Source organism: Pavona decussata, unplaced genomic scaffold, assembly GCF_977016875.1.
Source record: "Pavona decussata unplaced genomic scaffold, jaPavDecu1.1 SCAFFOLD_77, whole genome shotgun sequence".
NCBI lineage: Eukaryota > Metazoa > Cnidaria > Anthozoa > Scleractinia > Agariciidae > Pavona > Pavona decussata.
Genome location: NW_028145495.1, coordinates 627208 through 653345, shown reverse-complemented (window position 1 = coordinate 653345; position 26138 = coordinate 627208). Strand labels below are relative to the sequence as shown.

Sequence of the window (26138 nt, the reverse complement as noted above, 5' to 3'; positions counted from 1 at the left end):
AATTGTGTCGGGAGGCAAATACAAACTGTGCCCGCTCTGATAAGACAATTTTGTCGAAAGATAAATAGAAACTGTGCCTGCTCTGATGAGATAATTGTGTCGAACGACAAATTGAAACCGTGGGCGCTCTGATTAGACCATTGTGTTGAGAAATAAATGAAAACTATGCGCGCTTTGATTGCACAATTGTGTCAGAAGGCAAATAGAAACTGTGTGTGCTCTGATTAGACAATTGTGTCGGGAGGCAAATACAAACTGTGCCCGCTCTGATAAGACAATTTTGTCGAAAGATAAATAGAAACTGTGCCTGCTCTGATGAGATAATTGTGTCGAACGACAAATTGAAACCGTGGGCGCTCTGATTAGACCATTGTGTTGAAAAATAAATGAAAACTATGCGCGCTTTGATTGCACAATTGTGTCAGAAGGCAAATAGAAACTGTGTGTGCTCTGATTAGACAATTTTGTCGAAAGGCAAATAAAAACTGTGCGCGCTCTGATTAGACAATTGTGTCGAAAGGCAAATAGATACTGTGCGCGCTCTGATTAGACAATTGTGTCGAAAGGCAAATAGAAACTGTGCGCGCTCTGATTAGACAATTGTGTTGAAAGACAAAAAGAAACTGTGCGCGCTCTGATAATACAATTGTGTCGAAGGACAAGTAAAAACTGTGCACGCTCTGATTAAACAGATGTGTCGAAAGACAAATAGAAACTGTGCGCGCTCTGATTAGACGATTGTGTCGAGAGACAATTAGAAACTGTGCGCGCTCTGATTAGAGGATTGTGTCGAGAGACAATTAAAAACTGTGCGCGCTCTGATGAGACAATTGTGTCGAAAGACAAATAGAAGCTGTGTGCGCTCTGATTAGACAACTGTATCGAAAGTCAAATAAAAACTGAGCGCGCTCTGATTGGACAACTGTGTTGACAGGTAAACCTTATGGCGTCTCGATGCTTTAGCCTCTGAAGTGGTCCCGAAACTTGGGTCTTGTTCGAAGAGAACGGCGAGCGGACAGCGAAGCCAGAGGATCGGAGCGGAGCGGAGCGGAGCGAGTCGAGCGCGTTCTGGCTCTTTCTTTGTAGCCCCAGACCGAGGTCGACTTTTCTCTTTGCTCTATACTCCAGTTGGGAGCCTTTTCACAGGATATCATCTCATATCCAAAGCGCGCTCGTTGAATGAACCGACAAGGTTAAAAATTAAGGAAGGTAGCAGGAGCGGGGAACACAATCAGCGGCTTTGCCCAGATAAGAGGTTGCTGCGTCATGTATGAGAACAGTAGTCCGCCATCTTTCATTGAAAGCAGTTGCTTGTCACCCATGCCCATGAAAATACGCAGTTTCTAGCCACACTTTTGAGGTATTTAACACCGGTAACTTAGAAAAAAAATGTTCGGCACAGCAAACAAATCTTTCGGTGCCACATCGAGTTTTGGGACATTTGGATCCACTTCGACCACAACGAATACCCTTGGTCTTGGATCCACCGACAATCCCATGAAAGATGTCGAAGTTCAGTCACCTCCGGATGATACAGTTAGCGCGCTGAAGTTCAGTCCAAAAGCAGACTTTCTCATCGGTTCATCTTGGGCGAACGACGTGAGTAGTACTTAGCGCTTAGTGAATAGATGGAATAAGATAGAACCATCCTCTGCAGCATAATATTGATCTAGAGTCGTTTCGTTACACTGCAGTTTAGTCGATTCGCTACACTTATTGACATAAGCTAAGAGCTAATATAATTTTTCAGCCGAGCTCAGTTTTAACAAGAATGAGAAATAGTTAAGCTCACATTAATTTTTTTTCTTACTTAACGTTGCTGCGAAACGACCGTGTACTTGTAGCGAAAAGACCGGTTACCAGGCCCCAGTTGTTCAAAGGCCGGATAGCTTTATCCAGTGGATAAGTCACTATCCGACAGTTTTAATCTCTGCAAAGATTTCAGTGTTTTCTCGTACACAAGCGAATATGCACTCTCTAACCACAGCTTAGTTGGGGAGTATACGAAAACCTTGGGACAACATTTAACGTGAAGTATATTTTAGATGCTGAAGAGTGCCTTATCCAGCGGATAAAGTTATCCGGCCTTTGAACAACTGGAGCCAGGACATGAGCCCATCACCGCAGATGTTATTAAAACGCAAGCACAGAATGATTAGTGATTGATTGGACTAACTTTAGAATTCCCTGAGAGTCAACAATTAGAACCACCTCTCCCTTGTTGACAACATAGTAAACAGTCATTACCACAGAAAGCACTTATACTGTAAATTTATTGAACGGCCAGTGCAAAGCCACCCGACAAAACTACTCGAACTGTCCGGGAATCAACTTATATCAAACCTAATCGAACGACTGGGTTCAATTGAGTTCGGCAATCAAACACAATTGGACCAAAAAATTGTGCGAGAGTTTGATTGCGTTGGATTTTCTAACCCAATCCAACTTAATAGAACGGTGCAAACCATTAGCCACAATAGACAAGAATTTTGAAAAGCCTTTTTTAGCATGCAAGAACAACAAAGAATTAGGTGAAATAAACAATAGAGTGATGTAGGTTTACTGAAACATCATTTTGTGATCCACTTCTGTTATCATTTTTAATCATTTTTAATTGAATGTATGCCAACTTCGGCTATCGAACCTAATTGAACCCAATCAAAGTTCGATTGGGTTCGATTGCTCCAATCTTTTTGTAAGAGTTTGATTGTGCTTGAGATCTCTTTCCTTATCAACCACTTGTAAGGGTTTATTACCCACCGATTATGTAATTACTTAATCTTTACGATGGGTAATACACCCTTACAAGAGGTTGATAAGGAAAGAGATCTGGGAGTGGTTGTTTCAGCTGGTGATATCCTTTGTTGGGAGGAACATATATGAGGAATGATTGGAATAGCAAAACAAATGAGATCATGGATCATTAGGAATGTACTACAGTATCCAGGACACCAGAAGTGCTTAATATACAATTTTACAAAGCATTTGTTAGACCCCATTTGGAATATGCAGTGTAAGTGTGGGCCCCAACCGCGAAACATGGAAATTGGGGTATCATAATGGAAATAGAGGACTGCCAAAGACAGTTTACTAGGATAATTGAAGGCATGGGCCTACTCCCTTATCGTCAAAGGTTACAGCATCTCAGGGCCGAGTTATTCAAAGCCCGATTAAGCTAATCCTGGATTAACGCAAACTTTGACTCGAGTTTAATTGCTAATGAACAAAGATTTTTCCAAAAGACTTTCGGCCCTCAGTTTTGACTTGGACTTTTCTTTACCTTTAGCTTGAAGTTAGCCTTCAAACCCATTTTAACGAGCAACTATGAAAGCCTCGATTAACTTTTAATCGTGAATTAGCGTTAATCGGCTTTCGAACAACCAGGCCCAGGTTAACAACGTTACTGGAACGTCGAATGCGTGATGACTTCATCGAGGCTTTCAAAATCATCAACAGCTTTGTGAACTATGGTCACAATATGTTTGGGAAGAATGCAGCTTATCAAACTTGTAATCTTAAAGTAAATTCGCGTCATCCTTTAAGATCAGCTCATGGACTTCTTTAATTAATAATAGAGTTATTAAATATTGGAACCAGCTACTATTATGTGTGTGATACTCAACAAGTATCAATGCCGTTAAGGCCGGTCTTGATCATGTTAAGTTATCTAAACGTGATTCACCTAATGGATTCTAGGAACTATCGGAACAAATTTTAAATAGAATAAGCAATAAATGCGAACATGTATATTACTCATTGACTAATCACGATGTTGCAAAATATCTTGTTTTAATTATTTTAATTAGCTTACACTGATATATTTTTATTTCTTACCACGTGATCGTAATAATTTCATAAATAGTTTTTTTTATTGAGATATCCTGAATGAGATATAACAAAGTTATCCTATCCTAGCCAACAGACTTGTTAGCACATTAGAACTTTTGTTTAGCTTGAAATCATCAAAACAAAAGTTCCAGTGTGATAAGAACTCTGTTAGCCAAAGTTTTAAGCAGAGAAGAAAATAAATCATTTTAACCCTTTAACCCCTAATATCAAAGAACAAATTCTCCTATCTTGTCCCCATACTTTTCTTATAAAAGTACTGGGGAGAAATTATTAAAATATCAAGGTAATTCACCTTGGGTGATCAAATCCTAAATTCTCATGACCTCAGGGGTTGAATAAGCATTGATATTACAAGGAGAATTTTGATGCTGATCACTGTTAGGACAGTTTGTTCATTTTTTAAGCTGAAGTAATAAGGTTGCTGGGCAAATTTGAGCCCTCAAATAGCAAAGTAAATAATTATGATATTTTGGAACTATGTTTCTGACAAAAGAGCAAGTCTATTTGCCTGACAAATTAGAGCAAAGCCAGAGAGATTTGGTTGCCAAGAACAAATCATCGCTTTAGTTGGTTTTGCACCAGACCCTTGATTTAAAGAAAACCCAGATAGGACAGACAAGAAAATCTGGGTTCAAGAGTGGCACTGACTTGAAATTAGAAGAGGATCAACAACTTCAGTCTCATCTGCACAAAGCAGGAAGTTCTTGTAATAATGAAATGGCTAAACAGTCAGTCAGTTATTAAAAGACAGTTTAGACAGCATTCTAAGCCATTTTCAATTTTGCCAACAGTCATATCTAAACATTGTCTGCTGCTGATGGTAACAAGAAGGCTTGCATCCCAGACTAGAAAACTATTTATCTATTTAAAATAACCACTTATAAACAGATTTGGAGGCCCACTGATTGTCTTAAGCAGCGACCTAAGGTAAACTCTGTTTAAATAACTGGCCCACTATGTTTCATTACCTTACTATAGATTCGATGTTGGGAAGTCAAGGAAAATGGACAGACTATTCCAAAGGCACAGCAGTCTCATGCGGGTCCCATCCTGGATTGCTGCTGGCATGACGTAAGTTAGTAGTTGTATGAGGCTACAGTTACAGTTAGGAATGATTCTTTAGAACTGTATTTCTCAGAATGAAGTCTAAGTGCCTCCACAGACACTCGAGGCAAATTGTTATTGATAACTTTTTAGTTGTCTATAACAAAAACCTATCAATGACAAAACTATCTTGTCTGTGAATCAAGTTATCGACCACAAATGGCGAAAAATAAAGTCGTCAACAACTAACTAGTTGCAGGAAAACTACTTCATTTATTGATAACAAGTGCGGCAGTTTTGTTATCGACAACTCACTTTCTCCCATCTGTGAGCAGGTCATTGATTACTAAAGTCTATTAATTTTTTGCAGTGACGTGAACGATTTTTTAACTATATTTTTTATTTTCTGCACGGTGTACACATGTGCATTACAAGCAAGCTTCCAGGCTCCTTCAAAACATGGAGATAATCAACAGCTAAACTTTTCATGTGTTGAAATGTATTTCCGAATGCTAATAAATAGTTGTTGGTTGAAAATAGTGGTCTATAACAATTTGCCTTGTCTGTGGAGGCCCTAAGAATAAGAGCGCTTTCCATTTTGTCAGAACTGGCCCGCCATACAGGTCAGTTTGTAAATGGAATGTACCAATTTAAGGATAAGTTTTATCCTTAGTACTTTGAATTTCTTCAAAATAGCGCAAAGTGATATTTTTTCAAGATTTTGCAGCACCATCCCTTCAAATTGATGCATTCGATTTACAGACTGGGCAGTCTGGCAAGCCAGTTCTGGTAATGGAAAGTACCCTAAGTGAGATGCAGATTTATAGCAATCATCCAGCCAGGTGGATAACAGTAGTGTTTATCCAGTCCTTGTAGCCTGCTACTCCTGTTATTCTAACTACAACAATTGTAGGACAGTTTTGAAGAAGCTGGAAAGCACAAGTGTCATACTTGAGGAATATTTTTCATAGATATCTTTTTCTTTTTTATAGGATGGTACAAAAGTGTTCACAGCATCTACTGACAAACAATGTAAGATGTGGGATCTTAATTCCAATCAGGCCGTGCAAGTGGCTCAGGTATACATCTAAAACAATACACATACAGCTGTACCCGATAACTATACTTGTCAATTAGGCCTAGTTCATGCATCAAATATAATTCAGACAAATTTAACTCAAATTGACTTTGTCTGTAAGACGACGAATTAAATTCAATAGACTCAAATAACATGGGATTGTGGAACTTGGTGTGGACAACCTACGACGATTCCAGATTCAAGAAAATGACAAATCCATATAATAACATTGATGCATTTTCAAATTTATGCATTAAATTGCATGTGAGATGTTTTATGCGTCTGCCCCAAACGTTGAATTTAATTTCACGAACGGACTCTTGCATCGCTTTACCGACAAATTTAATTTTTGTATTAACTTCATCTGCATTATATTGGACTGAAATGTGACACATGAACTAGGCCAATAATTTTTATGCAAATGTTCTTTATAGTGTGAATAAAGAATTGAATTGAAACGAGAATCAACAGAACCATAAATCAAGCTACATATGACAGTGAATCCAGGAATCCATCCTTGGCCACTTTGTGGGGAGGCAAGTACTTTCACCACTGTGCCATCCCTACTCCCCAAAAGTGATCCCACTGATCGGTCAACATTAAAGTGCATATGAAGCAAAATTTATTTTTGCACAGTTTATATAATATAACATTTGAAATGTAAGATTCCAAAGTTTGAGATGTCTAAGGTGAAAGTTTACGATTTTATAAGCGCCAAAAGTTGACTATTTTGACCCGAAAATCTCAATAAACTCAACCCAGTCTCCGGACTATCTTTTGGGTCAAAATAGTCCAACTTTTGGCACTTGAAAAATTATAAATTTTCACCCTGGGCATACAACTCAAACTTTGGAATCATACATTTTACACATTATATTTTATAGCTGTGCAAAAATAAATTTTGCTCTAAATGACCTCCAAAAAAGATTTGCTTTTTCACTGTCATTTTGTTTACTTCTGTATTAATCAGCATGACAAAGCAGTGAAAACGTGTCACTGGCTTCAGGCGCCAAACTACAGCTGTCTTATGACTGGTAGCTGGGACAACACTGTAAAATTCTGGGACACACGCTCACCAAACCCAATGATGGTGTTGCAAATTCCTGAGCGGGTGTACTGTGCAGATGTAGTGTACCCCATGGCCATTGTGGGAACTGCACAGAGGGGCCTCATTTGTTATCAGTTAGAGAATCAACCATCTGAAGTGAAGAGACTAGAGTCACCACTGAAATACCAGGTATGAACTAAAATGTCTCCTTTTCATGATCATAAGCTAGATAAGGTAAGATGATTTATTGAATGTCAAATACACAGGGACTGGTTTCCCAGTCTCCCCAGCCAGAGGCTCATGATATGAGTGTTTGACAAGCTGAAAACGAAGAACTATGCTAGCATCATGAGGAGTAAAAAACTAAGAACAGATCACATAGAAAAAGAGCCAGAGACTTCATGTACATCTTTATAAATCAAAGGCAATTGCTGCATTGGCAGCTGATAAAATGCAACTTATTCAGGTGTCTTTGAAAAGATGACACATTTGGTGAGTTCTTTTCAACTGATGGTAGCTAGTAATATTTATACAAACCATGAAAAAATCTACTATTAAGAATTTTGTTCCACGTTTAGCCCACTACTCGGACTACGGTTGTATGGTGGTAGCATCATCATTGTCATCGTCATCATCATCATCATTTGGTCACATACAGCTGTATGTGAGTGGTCAGACATCAAATGCCATGTGCAGTTATTAGGGAGCTTAAGCACAGACGTTCGTGAGCCATGGAGGACAACCGGAAGTTGAATTTTTTTCTTTTTTGGAGCATTTTGACACCATCACGTTTGTAACGTCAGGCCACAGACATCCAACAAGACCTTTTCCAATCCGTTGTGAGGAGCAAAAGCATGCCATTCGACTTCTGGTTGCTGTCTGTGACTCATGAATGTCTGTGCTTAAGCTCCCTATTATTCAGTCCACTTGAGAGCAGGAATAACATTCTTCCACAGGCTGTGATTGCTAGCCATGCTGCTTATCTGGGTTTGGGGTCAAAGGCTGTTTCTTTAGACCTTTGACATGATTATTCTAGTTAGAGTACAATGTGCACTGCCTTCCTGGTCTTTGTCCACCATGTGAAACAATGTAAAGGCATACATGTAAATGGAGTTGTTAACAGGCTCCTTCTTTGTTATTCTAAGCACAAGGCCTAGGGGTTGAAGCCGACATGATCTATCTCTTTCCTGTCATCTCTGGAAAATGTGTGGAAGAAACAGGGAATGGTCATTTTTATTAGTCTGTAAATTTTTTGGAACGGTGACTTGATTTGAGATATTCACTTTGATGGTCTTGTTCTTTCAGAATCGTTGTATAAGTATTTTCCGAGATCCTAAGAAGAATAACCAGCCTGTGGGATTTGCTCTTGGCTCTGTTGAGGGAAGAGTTGCAATCCACTTTATTCAGCCGCAGAACCCGTAAGTTCACATCAACTGAGATTAAAAAAAAGTGTGAATGTATTCGTCATCTTGTGTTAGATGTATTCTATTTGGCTGATTGCAGTGTAAAAAAAGTGGCATTCTTAGAATGAAATATTAAAATATGTAATAGAACGTTCTTAGAAATAGAGCAGTTTTCAAAACCAAAGTAATTTCTCTGGCCAATCACAACAGGTGTAAACAACACAATCAGCCAATCAGAACTCGAAGCAAATACATGTAACCTGTGTCAAGCATGGGAAAACGTGTGCGACCAAGCACGATTGGTTTTGGTTTGGCTTCCCATTGGTTGAGAAAATGGTGTGAACTTTGCCAACCAATCATGAGTCTAGTAAAGAAAAACCAAAGCAAACAAAAAATTACCTTCAACACTCAAGTGAAAACCGCTCTAACAGTAGGTCATTGGACATTGTCCAACCAAATATTTATTTGTAAAATGTTTGACTGATTCTAAAATTTGCTTGGCCATGATGTCTGTGCCAAAAAATAACTCAGAATTCGTCGTGAAACACTTGTTAGCTGGCCAAATTTGCAGTGAAACACAGTCATTTTAAATTCAGAATCCCACTTCTCTGTCTTGCTAGTTTTGCTGCAAAACAGTCTCTCAACTTGATATACTCATGTTAAAAGTTGAATATGGAGTTCCAGAAAGATTAAGAACGGCATAGCAGATATTTCTTAATCATGTTTTATGTCTTCTATCCAGGAAAGACAACTTCACTTTCAAGTGCCACAGATCAAACGGCACTGGAACCAATGTTCAAGATATTTATGCAGTAAGTTTAAAGCTGATGAATTGACAAAGTTGTTTACAAATTTTTAGCAACTATGAGGACTGTCTATGTAGGAGACAAGGTGGTCAGGTTACTGCCTCGTTCCCAGACGTCTCTCTCTCTCTCTCTCTCTCTCTCTGTGTGTGCACGCAAAGGACGGCGGGAATGAGAAAGGGGGAGAGGCTTCCCTTCCCTTCTTTCTCCTTCCCGTGGTCCCTCGCGCTTCGGCACCAGTTGCTCGCGTTTTGCGCTCGCCTTTGACCAAAATGCGAAACGAAGCACCTGAGGAGGAGGCTGGTCAGGTTCCATGTTTGGACTGCTCTTAGTGGAAATTTGGCATCAAAATCCAAACATGCTTACAGATTCTAGTTATTATTCACAAAATGCAGTTCTGCATTATACCCAGTACTATTCTTCAAGGCGATCAACTGGACCAACTAAGTCCTTTTGCTTTGGTTCAGACAGATAACAAATTTATTTAAAGAAATCATTCATGCTTTACTTCACTGGTTTATCTTTAAGGAAAAAGTCATAGGCTAAAAAAAATGTACACGGTAGTGTACATTTATTTATTCTTCCAATAAAATTAATATAAAATTCCATAAACTAGGCATAGAACTCTGTCTCTTTTATATTAACGAGTCTGTGTGCCAAAGTAGAGCTAATTTGGGGCAATTATTGGCAACTTGAACTTCCACAGCCACCCCCCCCCCCCCCTTCTTTATTTTCATCAAATGGATGCTTTCACTTACATGTACACCAATTATTCTTTGCTTCAGGTTAATGACATTGCGTTTCACCCAGTGCATTTTTGCTTGTTGGCCACTGTGGGCTCTGATGGAAAGTTTAGTTTCTGGGACAAGGATGCACGCACAAAACTAAAAGTGAGTATTACATGCTGTTTTTAAGCTTGTTTCATTTTCAATCCAAACTAATTGTGGAATGCAAATTTCCCACCAACGTTAACTCCCTGCCTCCCAGCTGAAAAAAAAAAAACTAGCCATCATCATCATCATCATCATCGTCATCTTATTTAGACAAATAATCTTCCTAGTAGCCATGTGAAAAAAAAACTACACTAAATACAGATGAAATAGCACTTATTAGTATATTATAAGACAGTTTAAACGAAAACAAACTCCTCTGCTAAATTCAATAAGTGTAATGAGAATTACTCCGATATTATTTAATTATTGTATTAAAGAACCTTGTCATGTAACAATGTTTTAAAATCATTGTCGTATCTCTACAGGGATCTTGTTCCATCTTATTCCTTCGCAGGCAATAAGATTTAAACAGTAGACATAAAACGTGTGCCCAAATTTCTTTTTTTAGACCTCGGAGCAGCTGAACATGCCCATAACTACTTGTTGTTTTAACTCAAGAGGAAACATCTTTGCTTACTCATCAAGTTACGACTGGTCCAAAGTTAGTATCTGTTTTGCTGTTGATAGGGAGGGGATATTGGGCATCGTGAAGGCTGTACTTTGGTACAGACGATTTTTGCAACATTGGTAAAGTGAGAGTTGCAACAATAAAGGAGATCTTGAGTTATAAGAAGAGATCTCGAGGTGAAAGTCACGATCTCGAGTTACAAGAAGAGATCTCGAGGTGTAAGTCACGATCTCGACTATAAGAAGAGATCTCGAGGTGCAAGTCACGATCTCGAGTTACAAGAAGAGATCTCGAGGTGTAAGTCACGATCTCGACTATAAGAAGAGATCTCGAGGTGTAAGTCACGATCTCGAGTTACAAGAAGAGATCTCGAGGTGCAAGTCATGATCTCAAGTTATAGGAAGAGATCTTGAGGTGTATGTCACGATCTCGAGTTATAAGAAGAGATCTCGAGGTGTAAGTCACGATTTCGAGTTATAAGAAGAGATCTCGAGGTGTATGTCACGATCTCGAGTTGTAAGTAGAGATCTTGAGGTGTAAGTCACGATCTCCAGTTGAAAGTTGAGATCGAAAGTTATAAGTTGAGATCACAAGTTATAACTCGAGATCTTACACTATAAGAGGAGATTGGAGGATCTCGACTTGAGGAAAAAAAGAACACACCATGGGTGGCCCAGTTCTTTTTTGTGGGATTTTGGGATAACTATAACACAACCAGAACGTTATTTTGTTGGTTACATACAAATGGTTTCCAAAGTGATAAAACTTTCTTTTCGTTCTTTCCAAGGGCCATGAATACTTCAACCCCCAAGTAAAGCCCAAGATATTTCTCAGAAATTGTGCAGACGAACTGAAGCCCAGAAAGAAGTAGTGAAAAGCAGCATCAGTTAATTAGCCAGCAAGGAAGCGTTCTTGCAGCAAACTCGTCTAAAAGTTAACTCGCCCAAATGTCGAAACTCGTCCAAAAGGACAGACACTCCATTGAAAATCGCTCTATTTAGTTTTCGTTATTTTCTGTACAAACACGTCATGTCGCGTTGACAGTCTGCGAGTTTGTTTTGGGCGAAGTAACCAGTTATCATAAAAACGGAACAGTGAATTAAGATGTATACGCTGAAAGGATGTTGTTTTATCACGAAGAAACAGCAGAGCTTTCGGTGGTTAAAGAAAACACGTCTACAAAATCAAGGCGGACAGTACATTGATAAAAGTCGCTTTAACAGCCACTGGAATAAAGGAGAGTAAACTGAGGAAGAATAGGTAGTTTAATGCCGGGCATAGAAGTCATAGAAGTCAAAATTATTTATGTAAAAGACCAGCCGGTTAAAGGTATTTTCAGAAAAAAAAAGTTGTGATGTGTTTGGAAAGTCATTTGTTATGTTTGGTCTCCTGCAGAAGAAAATTTGAGCGTGATACGTTAAATAGTTTTTGAGAAATGAACGTTAAAAGTGTCAAGATTTTACAAACAATGTATGACTAGGTGGCGGCTCTTGCCACCCAGCCGCATACATGTACATTCTCTGTAAATTTTGCAGTTTTTGAAGCTTATTGCTATTGTCACAACAATATTTACACTGGCTATACCAAGAGTGACATGTTCTAACATGGTGTCCATTTGTTCGTAGCTTTTGTTTTGATAACGAGGCAAATTGGAACCAATGACGTCAGAAAAGATTCTGCCATATAGTAGGCTGGCTGGAGCCTCGTCTCCAGTCTCCATGGCTTCCAATCTCAGTTCGCTTGTCAAGCGTGTTGAGGTCTGGGAATGAGGCTGGGCCTGCTGATCTTTTGTGGAAAACAATTAGATGCCTAAAGCGAATGACTAGTCAGTCACCCTGACTGTCAGTTCTACAGTCAGTTTATCCTGCTATTGACGAGCTTATTATAAACACTCCTGGGCCAAGTTGCTCGAAACATGGTTAGCGCTAACCCGGGTCAAATGCCATGACAACCTATAGGTCTTAATACCTCTTAACCAATGGTTAGCGCTAACCATGCCTCGAGCAACTCAGCCCTGGATTAGAGAAACAAGCCCAATAAAGCTGCCGGGCCCGAACTGAATATCCCCATGGGTACTGAAAACCTCTGCTTCGCAATGCGAACAAAATAGTGATCTGAACTCAGTCTTATGAAACGGTCACCCTTCCTAGCGTATGGAAAATGGCAATCGTCTCCCCGATATACTATAAAGATGACCAAAACCTGTCCAAAAGACTGCAGGTTGATCGCTTTGACATACATCTTGTATAAAACGATGGAGCATGTTTTGTGCAGCCAATAACTCTTGGAGAAATTCAAGGCTAGAGTTAGCAAAATTTTATAGTAATTTGGATCACATATCCAAACCACGGTCACGGTAGTGATTTTCTTTGTTTTCTCTTGATGGATTATTAGTGAGTTTGAGAATTCCATGTCAAGTCTGTTAAAAAACATAGCAGAACGTAAGGCTATGAAGATACTAAGCCTACTTTGTAGAAACTTCTCAAAGCAGCCCGTATTGAGACCCAAGCGTACAATTCTCTTGTGAGATCTCATGTAGAATATGCGTCAGCAGCATGGAATTAATGCAGCAGAAGCTGTGCAACGATTTGCTATACGATTTCTAGATTTGCATGTTGAGACTACTCAAGATTTTCCAGTGTTACTTCCATGCAGCAGTCGCTTGGTTCAGGAACGCTCTTGAAGTCCGTCATCACCTCTGCGCTGCAACTATGATGTCCACAATTTAGCACATTTAACATTTCCACCATCAGTCAATATAAGCTTATGATGGCACTCGCTCTAACCATCCATATAAATTTAGACAAATCGTTGCCCATGGTAATGCCTATAATTTCTCTTTTTTCCCTCGTCCAACTGCTGTGTTCCAAAGGAACGCTTTACCCGGGAAGGGGGGAGGGGGGTACTCCCTTATGTGACCTCTACGGGGACGTGTGGCCCGATAGGGTATGGTTTTCAGGGTGTTTTGTCTTGAACGGGGTATCTATTTCATCACTTCTGTCTTAAGCAGGGTATCGCTACACGACCTAATGGCTTAAACAGGATAAGCTTAGATGTCTGTTTATTGATCTTTTGAAGAACGAAGGATATTTCAATGACGTCAAGTAGATTGTGATTGCCAATGCATTAAAATACAGTATAAGAAACTAGTGTATTCTTATTTCATTCTAGTCTTAAGCAGGGTATGATTTTGGGTTAAATGTCTTAGATAGGGTCTGAAAATTTTGAATTCTGTCTTAAACGGGTTAGGGAAATCAGAGAATTGTGTCTTTAACAGGGTCAGGGTTTGAAAGCCCGGGCTGCACCTCCCTACCCAAACATCTGTTGAGTACCCCCCCCCCCCCCCCCCGGGGGCGCTTTACCAACTATAAGACAGTATTATGAAGTGTTGTAACACTTTATTATTGTATTGTATGTAATAACACGTGATTTAATCACTGACATGTTTATTTATTTATTTATTTATTCATTTATTTATTTATTTATTTATTTATTTATTTAGGTTGCCAGCTAGTTAGACGTATACATTTTTCTGTTCCCTTTCCCGCCCTGACCGCTTCTTAATATTCTTAATATCCTGTATAGTCTTGCCAGCCTAAAATAATATGGGTATTTGAAATTGATAAAGGGCACTAGCAATGTCAAAAATTGATAACTGAAAGAGCGGCACTTAGATTAATCGGAACTGTGAAATGACCCAAGGTTAAAGATCTAACACCTCTAACCAACAAATCAGTTTTGTCTTAGCTTACTTCTGTTTACCGCTAGAGTGAAATTCCCCAGAATGCTTGAGTAAATGACCAAAGTTTCAATAGTACCACGAAAAACGTTTACTAGTAAAGATATATAAAAAGAACAGGACTTGGATTAGTCATGTGCAATGAACCTGTTCTTTCTACAACCTATCACGAACTTCAGTCAAAGCCAAAATATCGCTCGATCTTTATTTCTCTAACATTAGCCAAAATTGAAGGCTGAAAGCACCAACTTTAAACTTAAGGGGGCAATTTACCTAAATTTGAATGAAATTTAAAGAGGTTTTAAGAAGGGATAGAAGAAAGAAAATGATTTTTGGAACACCAACAGACAGTTGATACCCACGCAAGAGCACCCGAGGTTGCTAGTGGACTAAGTTGGTATCCGTCTATTAATTATTAACTACAAATTTTAATTTTAAAACTTCACTAAATCTTCAATATTTCTTACTTCTCTTAATTTAACCAATCCTTCTAAAAAAACTACTCCTTCCAAATATACCCAAATCACCCAAAAATTCACAAAATACCCCACAACACAGATTCACGGGATAATGATAGGGTTTTTGGATTGCTTGAAACGTGATTGAGATATTTCCGTTAAAGCCGTGTCAAGTGGCGGAAAATGGCGTTTAGGTGAATTGCCCCCTTAATGTATTGAAAGACGAAACTGTGAGATTGATGTCACGAGATATTGTCACCTCTGTTGATGCACACAGAGACCATACGTTTGCTCGAAAGTCTTGAAATCTAATAATAACAGGCCATTCAGACCTCAAGTGGACCTGACGCCTGTTTCCGGCGTGGTTGAGCTTCCTCCCGCTTAGGTACCTTGGGTAGCCGGTCATCCGGCAGTCCGGATACATGTCCAAACTACCCGAGCAGCAAGACCTGGTCGTGAGGATTGTGTGCATGTTGTCACATCCGCATCGTCGCAAGACCTCGGCATTCGACACTCTATCTCTCCAGCTGACCTCCAGGATGCGCCTCAAGACCCTCTGATCGATGATGATTTGTTTCGCGTAGATTGACCACTTGTCGGATCCGTGCAACAACATTGATAGTTCGCACGCATTGTCTACTACCATTTCTGTCTCCGATCTCAGCTTCCGGTTCTTCCAGACCCGCTTTCGCAGTTTTCTGAGGCAGCTAGCGGGACAACTGATGTGGTCGTTGAATTCTGTATCCATATCCATATTTCTGGTGACTTATGATCCCAGATAGCAAAACGGCTCCACAATGGCCAGCTTCTTGCCATTCACCTCGATCTTAGGCTCTTCAGTGGCCAGTAGCGAGAAAACTACTGAACATATTACTACGGTCCTCTCGCTGGTCTCAATCCCGAAAGCAGTACATGCAGTGGCAAAGCGGTCAAGCAAGGTTTGCAGGTCCCCAGTTGTGTTGGATACTGTCGTTCGGGCTTGGAGCCGTTGCACATTGAACAAGCCGCCGTCGAAGTGGGTATGCATGTATACCCCAAACGTGTTTTCCTGGAAGGCATGGTACAGGAGGCAGGATAAGTAGATTTTGAAGAGGTAGGAGGCCATGATGCAGTCGCTCGGTACGTCTGGGCGTACTTTGAAAACTAGTTCTTGCCCTGGACATAGCTTCCCTTTAAGGTCCAAGTCAGCAACGCAGCGGCACACGGATGAGACGGCTGCACCGACAAAGAAGCCGTAGTGGATGGCCGTTGGCTCACTCAGAGCTCATCCGCCCTTTGACAGGTCTTGTTTTTTGTGCTGTTGGGTGTCCACACACCCTCCTCCCCCTGCAAGAACCAGATGGAGGAGCCGGTTTAGTCACCGACCACCCGACCATGAACAGGTAGTACGGGATTATATGTCTACCGGTAGCGAGTTGAAGCCGACCTGACCTCACTGGTTAACTTTGTTTCTCTCAAATCCCGAAAACTCTTCCAATTTTCCAAAAAATGTTTCTTGTCGACTGAGTCTTTCAGTCAGTGAGTTATTTGTGTCTGACAAATCATTGTAGTTTTGGACTGAAGGGTTTAATCCAGCAAATGCAGAAGGTCGTCTGTTAATTGCGAAACTAAGTTATCATTAACTTTAGAACTAAAATTTCCTAGAGAAGAGTCTTGCAGAGTCTTTGTCAACAACATACATACACACACTCACACACTTTATAGATTCTCGAAATTACAGAGTAGCATGACTGGTAATTTCTTCCAGCTATAGTGTACAGTGTACAATGTATAGTTCAGCTAGTGATACAAAACGATTTAAATACAATTGCTAAAGATTTATGCAATATTATTATAAGACAAAATTGGCCGGCGGAAGGAATTGAAATCAGTGATACTACGGTAATGATAAGGAAGTGCGTTCCAGGATTGACTGCCAAATAGCTAAAAGTAACGGGATTTGACTAACAAATAACTAACAACACTTTTAAACATTCAAGAAACAACTTCCGACTTATCTCTCTGAGTCCAATTAGACACATTACGCTCATATTGTTGGAGCATTTAGGTGAGGCAAAAACATTAAGCATTATTCCAAGCTTTATTCGAGCATTATAATCGAAAAGAATGTACCCCAAATTGTTTTCTGTAAGTGAAGTTACGTATAATAAACTTGGCAGCAACACTTCTCTTTTGGGACCGCCATTTAATACTTGTTTTATGATTATATAAGTAAAAGGTTCCTGATAGACAGCTGCTGAGCAACTGAAAAAGCTTATGTTCTGGGGTACTCTCTGCTGTGAGGTATGAGGTAGTTTAGAAAATTGTTGATGGGTTTTCACCCTTTGACTAAATCATTGTGCATCTCGCGAAAGACACCAGGAGACTTTTTGATTGTTATTTTCTTGAAAATATTCTGAAGCCACTTGGGAGAACTCTCGCATTTGACGCATGAGCAAATCCTCCGCATCAGGATACGTAGGTAGACCTAAAGTTTCCAGGTTAAAACTGAGGACTCTCAAGTAAAACACACACAGCAGCACTCCACGGATAATTGTTTGGCAAGCTTTTTCTTCGTTGTAACTTCTCCTGGCTTGGAATTCCTTTACACATCGAAAAACTACTTGGGCCCATTCACCAGAGTTTAGAAAAACAGATCTGTTGACACTCTTCAGCTGATTGATGAACTCTGACTGTTTCTCTTGAGACATCGCTTTAGGCTTGTCCCATGCCAGCACACCACCAAGGCCATTCGCTATGAATTCTTCAAAAGCTTCTTTGATGCGATCAGACAAACCACCTAGAACATCCATGGCCTTGCTCATGAATTCAGCATTACTGTACTGGACTAAAAACGAATGCAGAGCAGCGATGATTTCAGCACTCTCCGATAGCTCAACTTTCATGTTGGTATTCTGAACAGCTTCTATTTTAACGACAGGTGCAATGGTTACTTCGGTTGCCATCCAGAAACGTGACGATTCCATCCAATCAATCAAGCCATTGAAGAGACTTCTTCCTTCCTGGACAAAGATGTCACCAACTTGCATCCTGGCATCATCTCCAACGTAGTTGATTTTCCTTGGTAAGGACAGCTGCCCTATTGGATCGCCACTCGTACCAGCAGTAATGCTCATCCCCATGTCAATCCCAAAATCTCTCCAGCCTTTTACCCACTTTTCGGCGTCCGTAAACCGTTCAAGTGTTTTTCGATTGAAAGCGAATTCGCCACCAATTGGCTGACGAAGGACATTACGGGTGACAGAGGAGTACAGTGGGAACATGAGATGATTGGTAGCTCTGCCTTCATACTTGTGTCGCCAGTAAAGTGGAACGAGATAGGAATATCCCTGGTAGAGTCCCAGACACATGCGATATACAAAGCCATCTGTACCTGAGGAAAAATCAGTAAAATGTCATTATATGGCGGACCTGGTACAAAATGAAAGGGAAGGTCGCATTCTCAATGGTTCCTTAAGCAATCCGAGTTTTGCTCGAGAGACCTTTCACGGGTTGTTTTCCTCTTCCTCTCGACTCGATTACCACCCACTGTTCAGGAAATGAGCCCACGCCCATTTCTCGGGGAGGAAAGCCGGACCCGAGGGAGCGGCGGAAATCGAGCCTATTGCTCCTCTTCCTCCTTCTCCTCCTCTTCCTCCTTCTCCTCCTCTTCCTCTTCCTCCTTCTCCTCCTCCTCCTCCTTCTCCTCCTCCCCCTCCTCCTCCTCCTCCTCCTCCTCCTACTCCTCCTCCTCCTCCTCTTCCTCCTCATCGTCATCATCATCGCTCTCCGCGCTAGAAGGCGCGTAAGGCCAGATCTTCAACGGATTGATTTTACATAGCTATTTTTCCTGATGAAGTTTGAAGCTAAACTGTTCACATGTGTCTGACATAAAAAAATAGCTTCACTAAGTTGAACGTGGGTCGCGTGACATCTACATGTCTTTCAGTTACAACAGTTATGTATACGATTAACAACGACAATAACGTTGTTTACCCAGTTTAAAAACCCGGTAAGCAGCATGGATGTCGCCTGACGACAAGACTGGGAGCGAAATAAACTCGACCACACCGCAACACGTTTCGATGACCATTACAGGATGTAGAACGGCGTTTACAGTGTGGCAGATGTGGGGTCAGAGCGTGTGGCAAGACAGAAGCTGAAACTAGGGAAATAAAATACCCTAACAACGATCCGAAAGAGACACTAACCACCCTCGGAGCCTTCCCACACGCAGCAACAGGTATCAAGCATTAGCGGATCGTAATGACGAAGAACACTTTTCCCTTGCACACTTTGGGCGCTTTCCTTTTGCCACAACTGGCTGGCCAGTCTGTAAATCACATGCGTCATTTTGAATTGATGGCGCTGCAAAATCTTGAAAATAGTCACCCCGAAAATGGTACGCTCTATTTTGAAGAAATTCGAAGGACTAGGACAAAACTTATCCTTGAAATTGGTACATTCTGTTTACGAACTGACCGACCTGGCCGGCCAGTTCCAACAAATGGAAAGCGCCCCTTTACAAGCCATTCCTGCTAGTGGTTGGTTTGTTGCTTCTGCTTACCTTTCAAGTCGGAATCGATGCAGAGGACGTGGGCGTTGTCGTTTTCTTCGTCCTGTAAAGCGACGTGACGAGTAAAATTGAACGCTGCCTCAAATTGCGACCCTTTTCCTCGGACGTCGGTTTTCCCAGGACACGAGGTGAAAATGTCGCTGTCCTCAGTAACCACCGTCGCAAAGTCTATCTGGTGCCTAAAAGAATGACAGACAGAATGAAAGTAAGTCAATCAGGACAAACCTGGTGCGGTTGTCGAACTCGTGGACGGGGCATCTTGAGAATTTACTTGCACAAGTCAATCGTAATTTCTTTAAAGACCGTCTAAGTTATGTACTTTCGTCTATTAAATGTTTCGTCTGCAGTTCATACATGAGATTTAGATTTCTCTATTTCACTCCTATCCGTCCTTCGCATCCAGTTGGTCCATGCCTTGGTCCATTGGTATCGCTGCGGTTATGGCCTCAAATTCTCGTTCTAAGATGATTTTTAGGGCTTCTTTTCGCGACGACTTAAGTTGCAGCCATATGTGCTATGGTTTTGCTAACGTTTCACCTACAAAAGACACCAACTTCCTCATGGTATTTTCACTCCATTGTCTAATATCCTCTCGTGCCTTGGATTTAATCCCAATCCCGTGCCTAATGTGGACACTCTCGATGCATGAGGAATTCCCCGTTCTTTAAAATTAAATAATTTTTTCCTTGCTTACTTTTCCAGCAGAGGCGCAATTTCTTTGTCATGTTGAACGTCTAGAAACCACGGTCCAGTCATGCTGGTGTTTGTTTTATTTTTGTTCGTTCCGTCTGCCATTAAAATGAGAATTTTGCCTTCTTTGCATACACCGCGCTGGATCAGGCGTGCAAAATCTTTTACAGCTGCTTTGGCGACACCTTGAACTGTTTCTCTCTCTGTGGCTCGATAAGATGGCGTCAGAAGAATGGAGGTATATGCATGTACTCTGTAATGAAATTATTTGCTGTAGTTAGTAAGTTAAGAAACCCTCCCTCTTTGATCATAAACACCTTTTCCTGGATTCTGTTTGGATTTTAACAAAGTTTTAGAAATAAGCCGAGAGACAGAATTTCTTTGACTCAGAATGCTATAAATGAGAAAACCCTTTCAATGTTTCGAAATGATGTGCAGTATAAAGGAAATCACTCTGCATATCCGCTACTTCCAGTTCAGCTGCGAGAATATCAAGATGAATACCCTGTTCCTCTGCAGTAATAGCTTCTCACCTGATTGCTTCTCCCTTGTTTGTCCACGTGCGAAATCGCAGCTGACCAGTCTTACTGTAAACATGCCCAAGCCCCACGTCCACTGTAATATCGTGGGACTGGTACTGGTTATTATCACGAATGTATTTCAGCATCTTGATTCCTTGATAAAATACAGGAAAAATTACGTTTAAAATAGATCGTTTTTCTTACGATTGTCGAAAAACAAACCAACAGTTAAAGCTACTGAATTTGACCATAACAAATTAAAAACGAATAATTGTATGGAATTAAACGCAAGCGGGCACAAACTTCTGTAAGCCGAGTTGTTAAGATGCACAGTTCTTTCTTAGGGACGGACCATTAGAAAAAACCGGAGAGGGGGTGACAATTCCCGAAAAAAGTTCCTGCAAGGGAAACTTGGGAAATTTGTCTAAAAAAAACATCCTCCAAGCGGTGGTACCCAAAAACAAAATTCACGCAGAGGGAAAAAAAGTCCTGCAGACAAGTGGGTTTCAAAAAACAATTCATGCACCGAAAGTTTTTCACACCCTCCGGTATAACCTACTGCTCCGTCCCTTATTTACAGACGTGAGTTCTTGCGTGACTCTTTGTACACGTCATATATATTATTTTATTGGCCATTAAATCAGTCATTCTTAGAGCTAAAAAGCGTGCGTGTATATTGAGTCACAAGTCACGATTGGTTGGGTTTTTTATGAGTAAGTTTTAAGTTTGACAAAAACCTAAAATTCCACCCAAATTACCTAGAAGACACAAAGACAACCGCTCGTTGAGGTAAGTGAATGGTTTCTTTTTCACACTGAAGGCTAATTTTTAGCGTTTTCAGAAATAAAGTGAATTTCCCGCTCATGTTATCGGAGAGTGAGTATGGCCCACCTGTGCTTACACAGTTTCGCTGGCTTCTTTGCGGCTTTTTAATATTGTGTTACCCGCTGGTTTTTCTGTTTCAGAGTACAAATCATCGAACCCTTGTGGTTAGAGGCTTCCTACAGAGGCAGAGCACGATTCTACGGATGCATAGGTTATAACAATGCCAAAAATATTGCATGCAAAGTGTGTGATTTGGTGTGATTTGTTGCCAATCAATAGTGAATGAAGGCATTCTTCGTTTATGATAGTTCCATAACTTAGGAGGACGTCGATTCTCGTCCAAGACTTGAACAGCATTAGATTGATATTCTCAGTTATTACTTTTGTTATTGCCAGTTTTAAATAAAGCTTTGGGATCCTGTTCCGAAGTTGCTCAATGACCTCAACTGCTCTCAATGCCCTTCCGGGCAGCTGAAAGGACCACCTCCAAGAAACAAGTGTATTCAGCCATTCTAATTCAACTCCATAAGTATTCACATATTCTAGATAAATGTCTTGTATAATCGTTTTCGTTTCCCTCCTATTTCCCTTATTCCACCTGTATCCGGCGTTCTTGAGGTTAGTACTTTATGTAAATCGCCCCTCGCTCTTGACACTGCGAACCGAGTGTACCGCTGTCCGTACAAAAAAAGACCGTATATCTGCATCGTACATCTGGCGTTGGTGGTGACCTAAAGATGCCGATTTGCCAGTGTGCGCTTAAACTGAATATTTTGTGGCCGCTTAGCAGCATTGCGTAGTTTTCGTGAAATTGGCCTCAAGCAATTTACCCGGCGATGCTGGTTTTCCTCACGGAATGATTTGACGGTTTTATTTTGCCTTATTGAAGGCCAGTTGCAGAAACTTTGTCTGACAAAAACTTTCCCGGCTGATTTTTGCCCAGTGATCTGAGTGGTGAACGTCATTGTACGACATCTTGATTTCAAGTTGGCGTGACACAAACGCGGGATCATTCGGAAAAATATCCGGTCTAATACCTAGAAAATATTGGACCGACAATAGGGCGATCCGATTGATTGATTTTACTTCTTGGCCCTCTGACTACCTTAGTCTTGTAATAAATTCATGTAAACTAAAGGGTTTCAAATACATTTAATTTCTTGGTATCCCCCTCCATTGACACCTAGCCTAGTACTGCCTAGTAACCTGGGGAGACACAAGGCAAATAACGACGACCAAATATTTTTTCTATTCTTAAGGAAACTGACATTGTGATTGGTAGCCGTCAAGACCGTCAGCTGCAAATAGTCACGCAAATAATACATTAAAGTCGCTCTCGATCTCAGAAAAAATATATACGACATTATCAACCTTCTATGATTAACATCTCATTCGTACTTAGCCAGATTTGTGATCAAGACTTCGCTTTAAATTATGGACTGGTAATTCATGAAATTAAAATTGAAGTCATACGCTTGGGGCTTCACGAGGTCTCCATGCCTTTACTCTACGCCTCCATGCATTTAGCCAGAGTCACAGTAGAGAAACGTGTCAAGTTTCGAAGTTTTGTTTTTTGTTTTGTTGGTGTTGTTGTTGTTTTAACCCCGGGCTGCACGTCAAAAATTTCAGAGCTCCCTTTGGCACCCTGATTAGAGATAAGTCTTTGGTTTACGTATCACATAAACAAAACGTGCGCATGCGTGTGATTAACCCTAAAGGCCTCGACTTTCTTTAGTAACAACATACAGAAATATTGACACATGACTTTAAATGTTTTAACAGCAGTTCCGTCTACTGTCATATTCCTAAAAACCAAGTCGCTTCAAACCAAACTAAAGTGGAAACTCAATTTTATAACGGGCTCCTCGGTATAACAAACGATATTCTCCAGCCCGGCCTTTTTAAAATGTATGGAACAGAGCCTCGAGCAACGAACCAATTTCCCTCGAATGATTTAACGAATTGCCAAAGGACTAAGTTTCATTGCATGGTATTCAAATTGTGCACAAACTAATTCAATTGAATTTGCATGCCGCAACATTTTCAGAAGACCTTGAGCCAAGTGTATTAATTATCATGAAGCAGAAAGCAAGGAGTTGTGCAGCGAATATTAGTGGAATTTTAGCTAGGGAATATAAGTGGCTTAGCGGTTATCACATGTGACTTAAATGCAGGAGATCGGGGTTCGAAACGTTCTATAGGTCCGGACGGTTGAGGTTTATCATACTTGAATTTAACGTTGTATATCTTGCTTTTACACGTTGACTAGATCAATTGTCACTGTCTATGGTAATCAATTTACTTGTTTGCATCGATCAACTAGTGTCTAAAACTACAACGTGGAAAGGTTTACGTTCGACGCAGGCCTGTACTAACAGCAAAAACAAGTTAAACCGGTAATAAGGCCTAAGGTTCCCGAGTCCATATCGCTCAACCGACTTTCGTTCTTGTAACACAGATAAAAGCACTTCTTTGAAACCCCAAATTAATATTCACAAAACAATTCCAATGTTTTCTTAGCTTGGCCCTTCAAGGAACAAACGATATACACTCAACTCTCGCCTTGCGGACACCTCGCTATTACGCACACGCTGATGAGATAACACGGACAGCAGCTAGATCCCCGGCAAAGATCAATGATAAATCAAATAAAAAAAATTGCTCTATGGTTACAAATAAAATAAATAAATTAATTCCCGCTATTACGGTCTCTCGAAGGACACTAACTAGCGGCCATGAGGGTGTTCCCAATAAAGGGAGTTGACTGTATGATAGAAATGGCTTACCTCGGATACAGTACGAAGACTGTAAAGCACAGCCTAAACCACTCCCTCAGTGTGGAGACACCACGCAGCTCTTTTATAGAACTAGCCCGATTTAATATGATTGATTTATTATAACTTGTACACGTGTTTTTGTCACTTTTTCACGTGATTGAGCCATGCAATGATATGAGTTTGACCATAAAACTGATCTAAAAAACATAAAAAAGTTCCCAAATTTTCGAACCGTATCTCTGGTTTTTCTTCAGGGGACAATGAATCTGAAATTCAAAATCACTGCTTCATACTTCGGCTCCATTCTTTCGTTGACAGGCCATGTCGACCATGCTTCATTTATTGCTGGTGTGAACATTTACAATTTTCCCGCCAATATGGACGAAAATTCAGACTTCTTGTTTCGAATGAAGATAGAAAATATTTCAGTGTTACGTGTGGTTCACCACTATTGCGACTTGTTTACACGTATTTTTCGTGTCTAATTGTAGGAAATACAGAGAACAAATTCAGGCTATTATGGTCGTAAACGTACTTTTATTTAAAACTGCCCACAAAACCTTTCATGCAGAGTATGCAAATTCCTGCGAAAATGCAAGTGACGTGGCGATGCGTGAATCGGCTGCGTGACAGTTTACAAACCCCGTAGCTTGTGTGATGGGCAAACATTTTGATCAGATGAATGATGTATATATACAATGTATGTATAATTTATAACTTTGTATTCTTTACTATTGTTATGGCCGTCTAAAACGTCAGGATGCACAGTAAAAAGCGTCAAAAGCCTGCACATTTTGGGCGCGAAAGTAGCCAACTTTAAGTGATGCAAGTAGTTCTGGGAAAGGTACAAAAATAAAATCCCTCATCTAAAACTAACGTGTACGTCTATTTAAAAAAAAATTGGGTTAGTAGAATATTAATGTGTTTAATATGTGTATTTAAAATAATACTTAATTGGCGGAAAATAATATACTATTTGATAGTGATTAATTTAAAAAAATGTTCTTGCGGTACGTGGCTCATATACCTCATAGGGACCTTACGAAGGGAACGCATCATCGCAACGCAGCTGACGAAAACGTCACTTATAAATAAAAATTCACGTTAACTGATCTATATGTGATCATTCCAACCCATTCAACTTTCACAATGTAGCCGAATCATCCAGGAAAATGATCAGCACCAACAGCTTTTCAAGACGTCCAGAAAAATAAAGAAAAATTTACCGTCGAGTACCCACTCTGAGTTTGGTCATTTCACGTCGTTATCTTACAGAGGGCGTCAAAGAAACTTATGCTAATTTTTTCCCGTTCTTATGGTTGCCTGGATAAAATTTAAAAATTCTCGTTTCCTCTCGCGCTCATTTGAACTTGGTTTTGTTATTATTCAAAAACGTGTCCAGCAAAATTAACAGTTTTGGTCTTTGTTTACGGTGGAAAAAAAAATCCTTTCAACTGGTTTTGGAGGACTATAAAACGGTATGCGATTCGCACAAAAATGTCAATAGTGGTCAAACTATTGTTTTAAAAGACAGTGAAAAAATCATCATGAATTAACAGCAAGTGTGTGAGACCTTGAATAATGTCTTTACAAGTATTTGACGGGGTGTAAAAAATGACGCGAGACAAAAGTCGCCTGACTTATCTCACATTATCCAGAACCGACCCGAGGCTGTGGACGTATCCCTTACTAGTTTTAACGTACTGAGCTGAGTTGCTCAAAGCATGGTTAGCGCTGACCATTGGTTAAGAGGTATTAAAACCTATAGGTTGTCATGGCATTTAACCCGGGTTAGCGCTAACCATGCTTCGAGCAACTGGGACCTGGAAGTTAAAGAAGTGATGTCCAAAGTAAAACCTAACAGAGCCACTAGATGTGACCTCATCCTGCCACTGGCAGTAAATCTGTCTGCAGACGTTCTTTGCTAGCCCTCTGCACACTGGTCAA

General features: G+C 40.3%; 2 protein-coding genes and 1 long non-coding RNA gene across 3 annotated transcripts; 2 read left to right on the top strand and 1 right to left on the bottom strand.

Annotated features, from left to right (window-relative positions):
• The first annotated feature begins 1269 nt into the window (after positions 1–1269).
• On the top strand, positions 1270–11993 carry LOC146476405 (mRNA export factor-like). Its single transcript, XM_085114569.1, has 9 exons — positions 1270–1599; positions 4828–4920; positions 5886–5972; positions 6942–7208; positions 8325–8437; positions 9165–9234; positions 10011–10115; positions 10567–10659; positions 11414–11993. The coding sequence occupies exons 1-9, from the start codon at positions 1390–1392 to the stop codon at positions 11495–11497; spliced, it is 1122 nt and encodes a 373-aa protein (XP_084970695.1). The 5' UTR covers positions 1270–1389; the 3' UTR covers positions 11498–11993.
• Positions 11994–14101: 2108 nt separating this feature from the next.
• LOC146476403 (uncharacterized) lies at positions 14102–24939 on the bottom strand. The gene is made up of 6 exons (XM_085114562.1): positions 24201–24939; positions 20602–20743; positions 20073–20321; positions 19370–19557; positions 15048–18196; positions 14102–14638 (listed from the first exon to the last, which is right to left on the bottom strand). The coding sequence occupies exons 2-5, from the start codon at positions 20733–20735 to the stop codon at positions 17157–17159; spliced, it is 1611 nt and encodes a 536-aa protein (XP_084970688.1). The 5' UTR covers positions 20736–20743; positions 24201–24939; the 3' UTR covers positions 14102–14638; positions 15048–17156.
• LOC146476404 (uncharacterized) lies at positions 19468–21835 on the top strand. The gene is made up of 2 exons (XR_014865624.1): positions 19468–20306; positions 21555–21835. It is a non-coding gene; the product is annotated as an uncharacterized LOC146476404 (long non-coding RNA).
• Positions 24940–26138: the final 1199 nt, after the last annotated feature.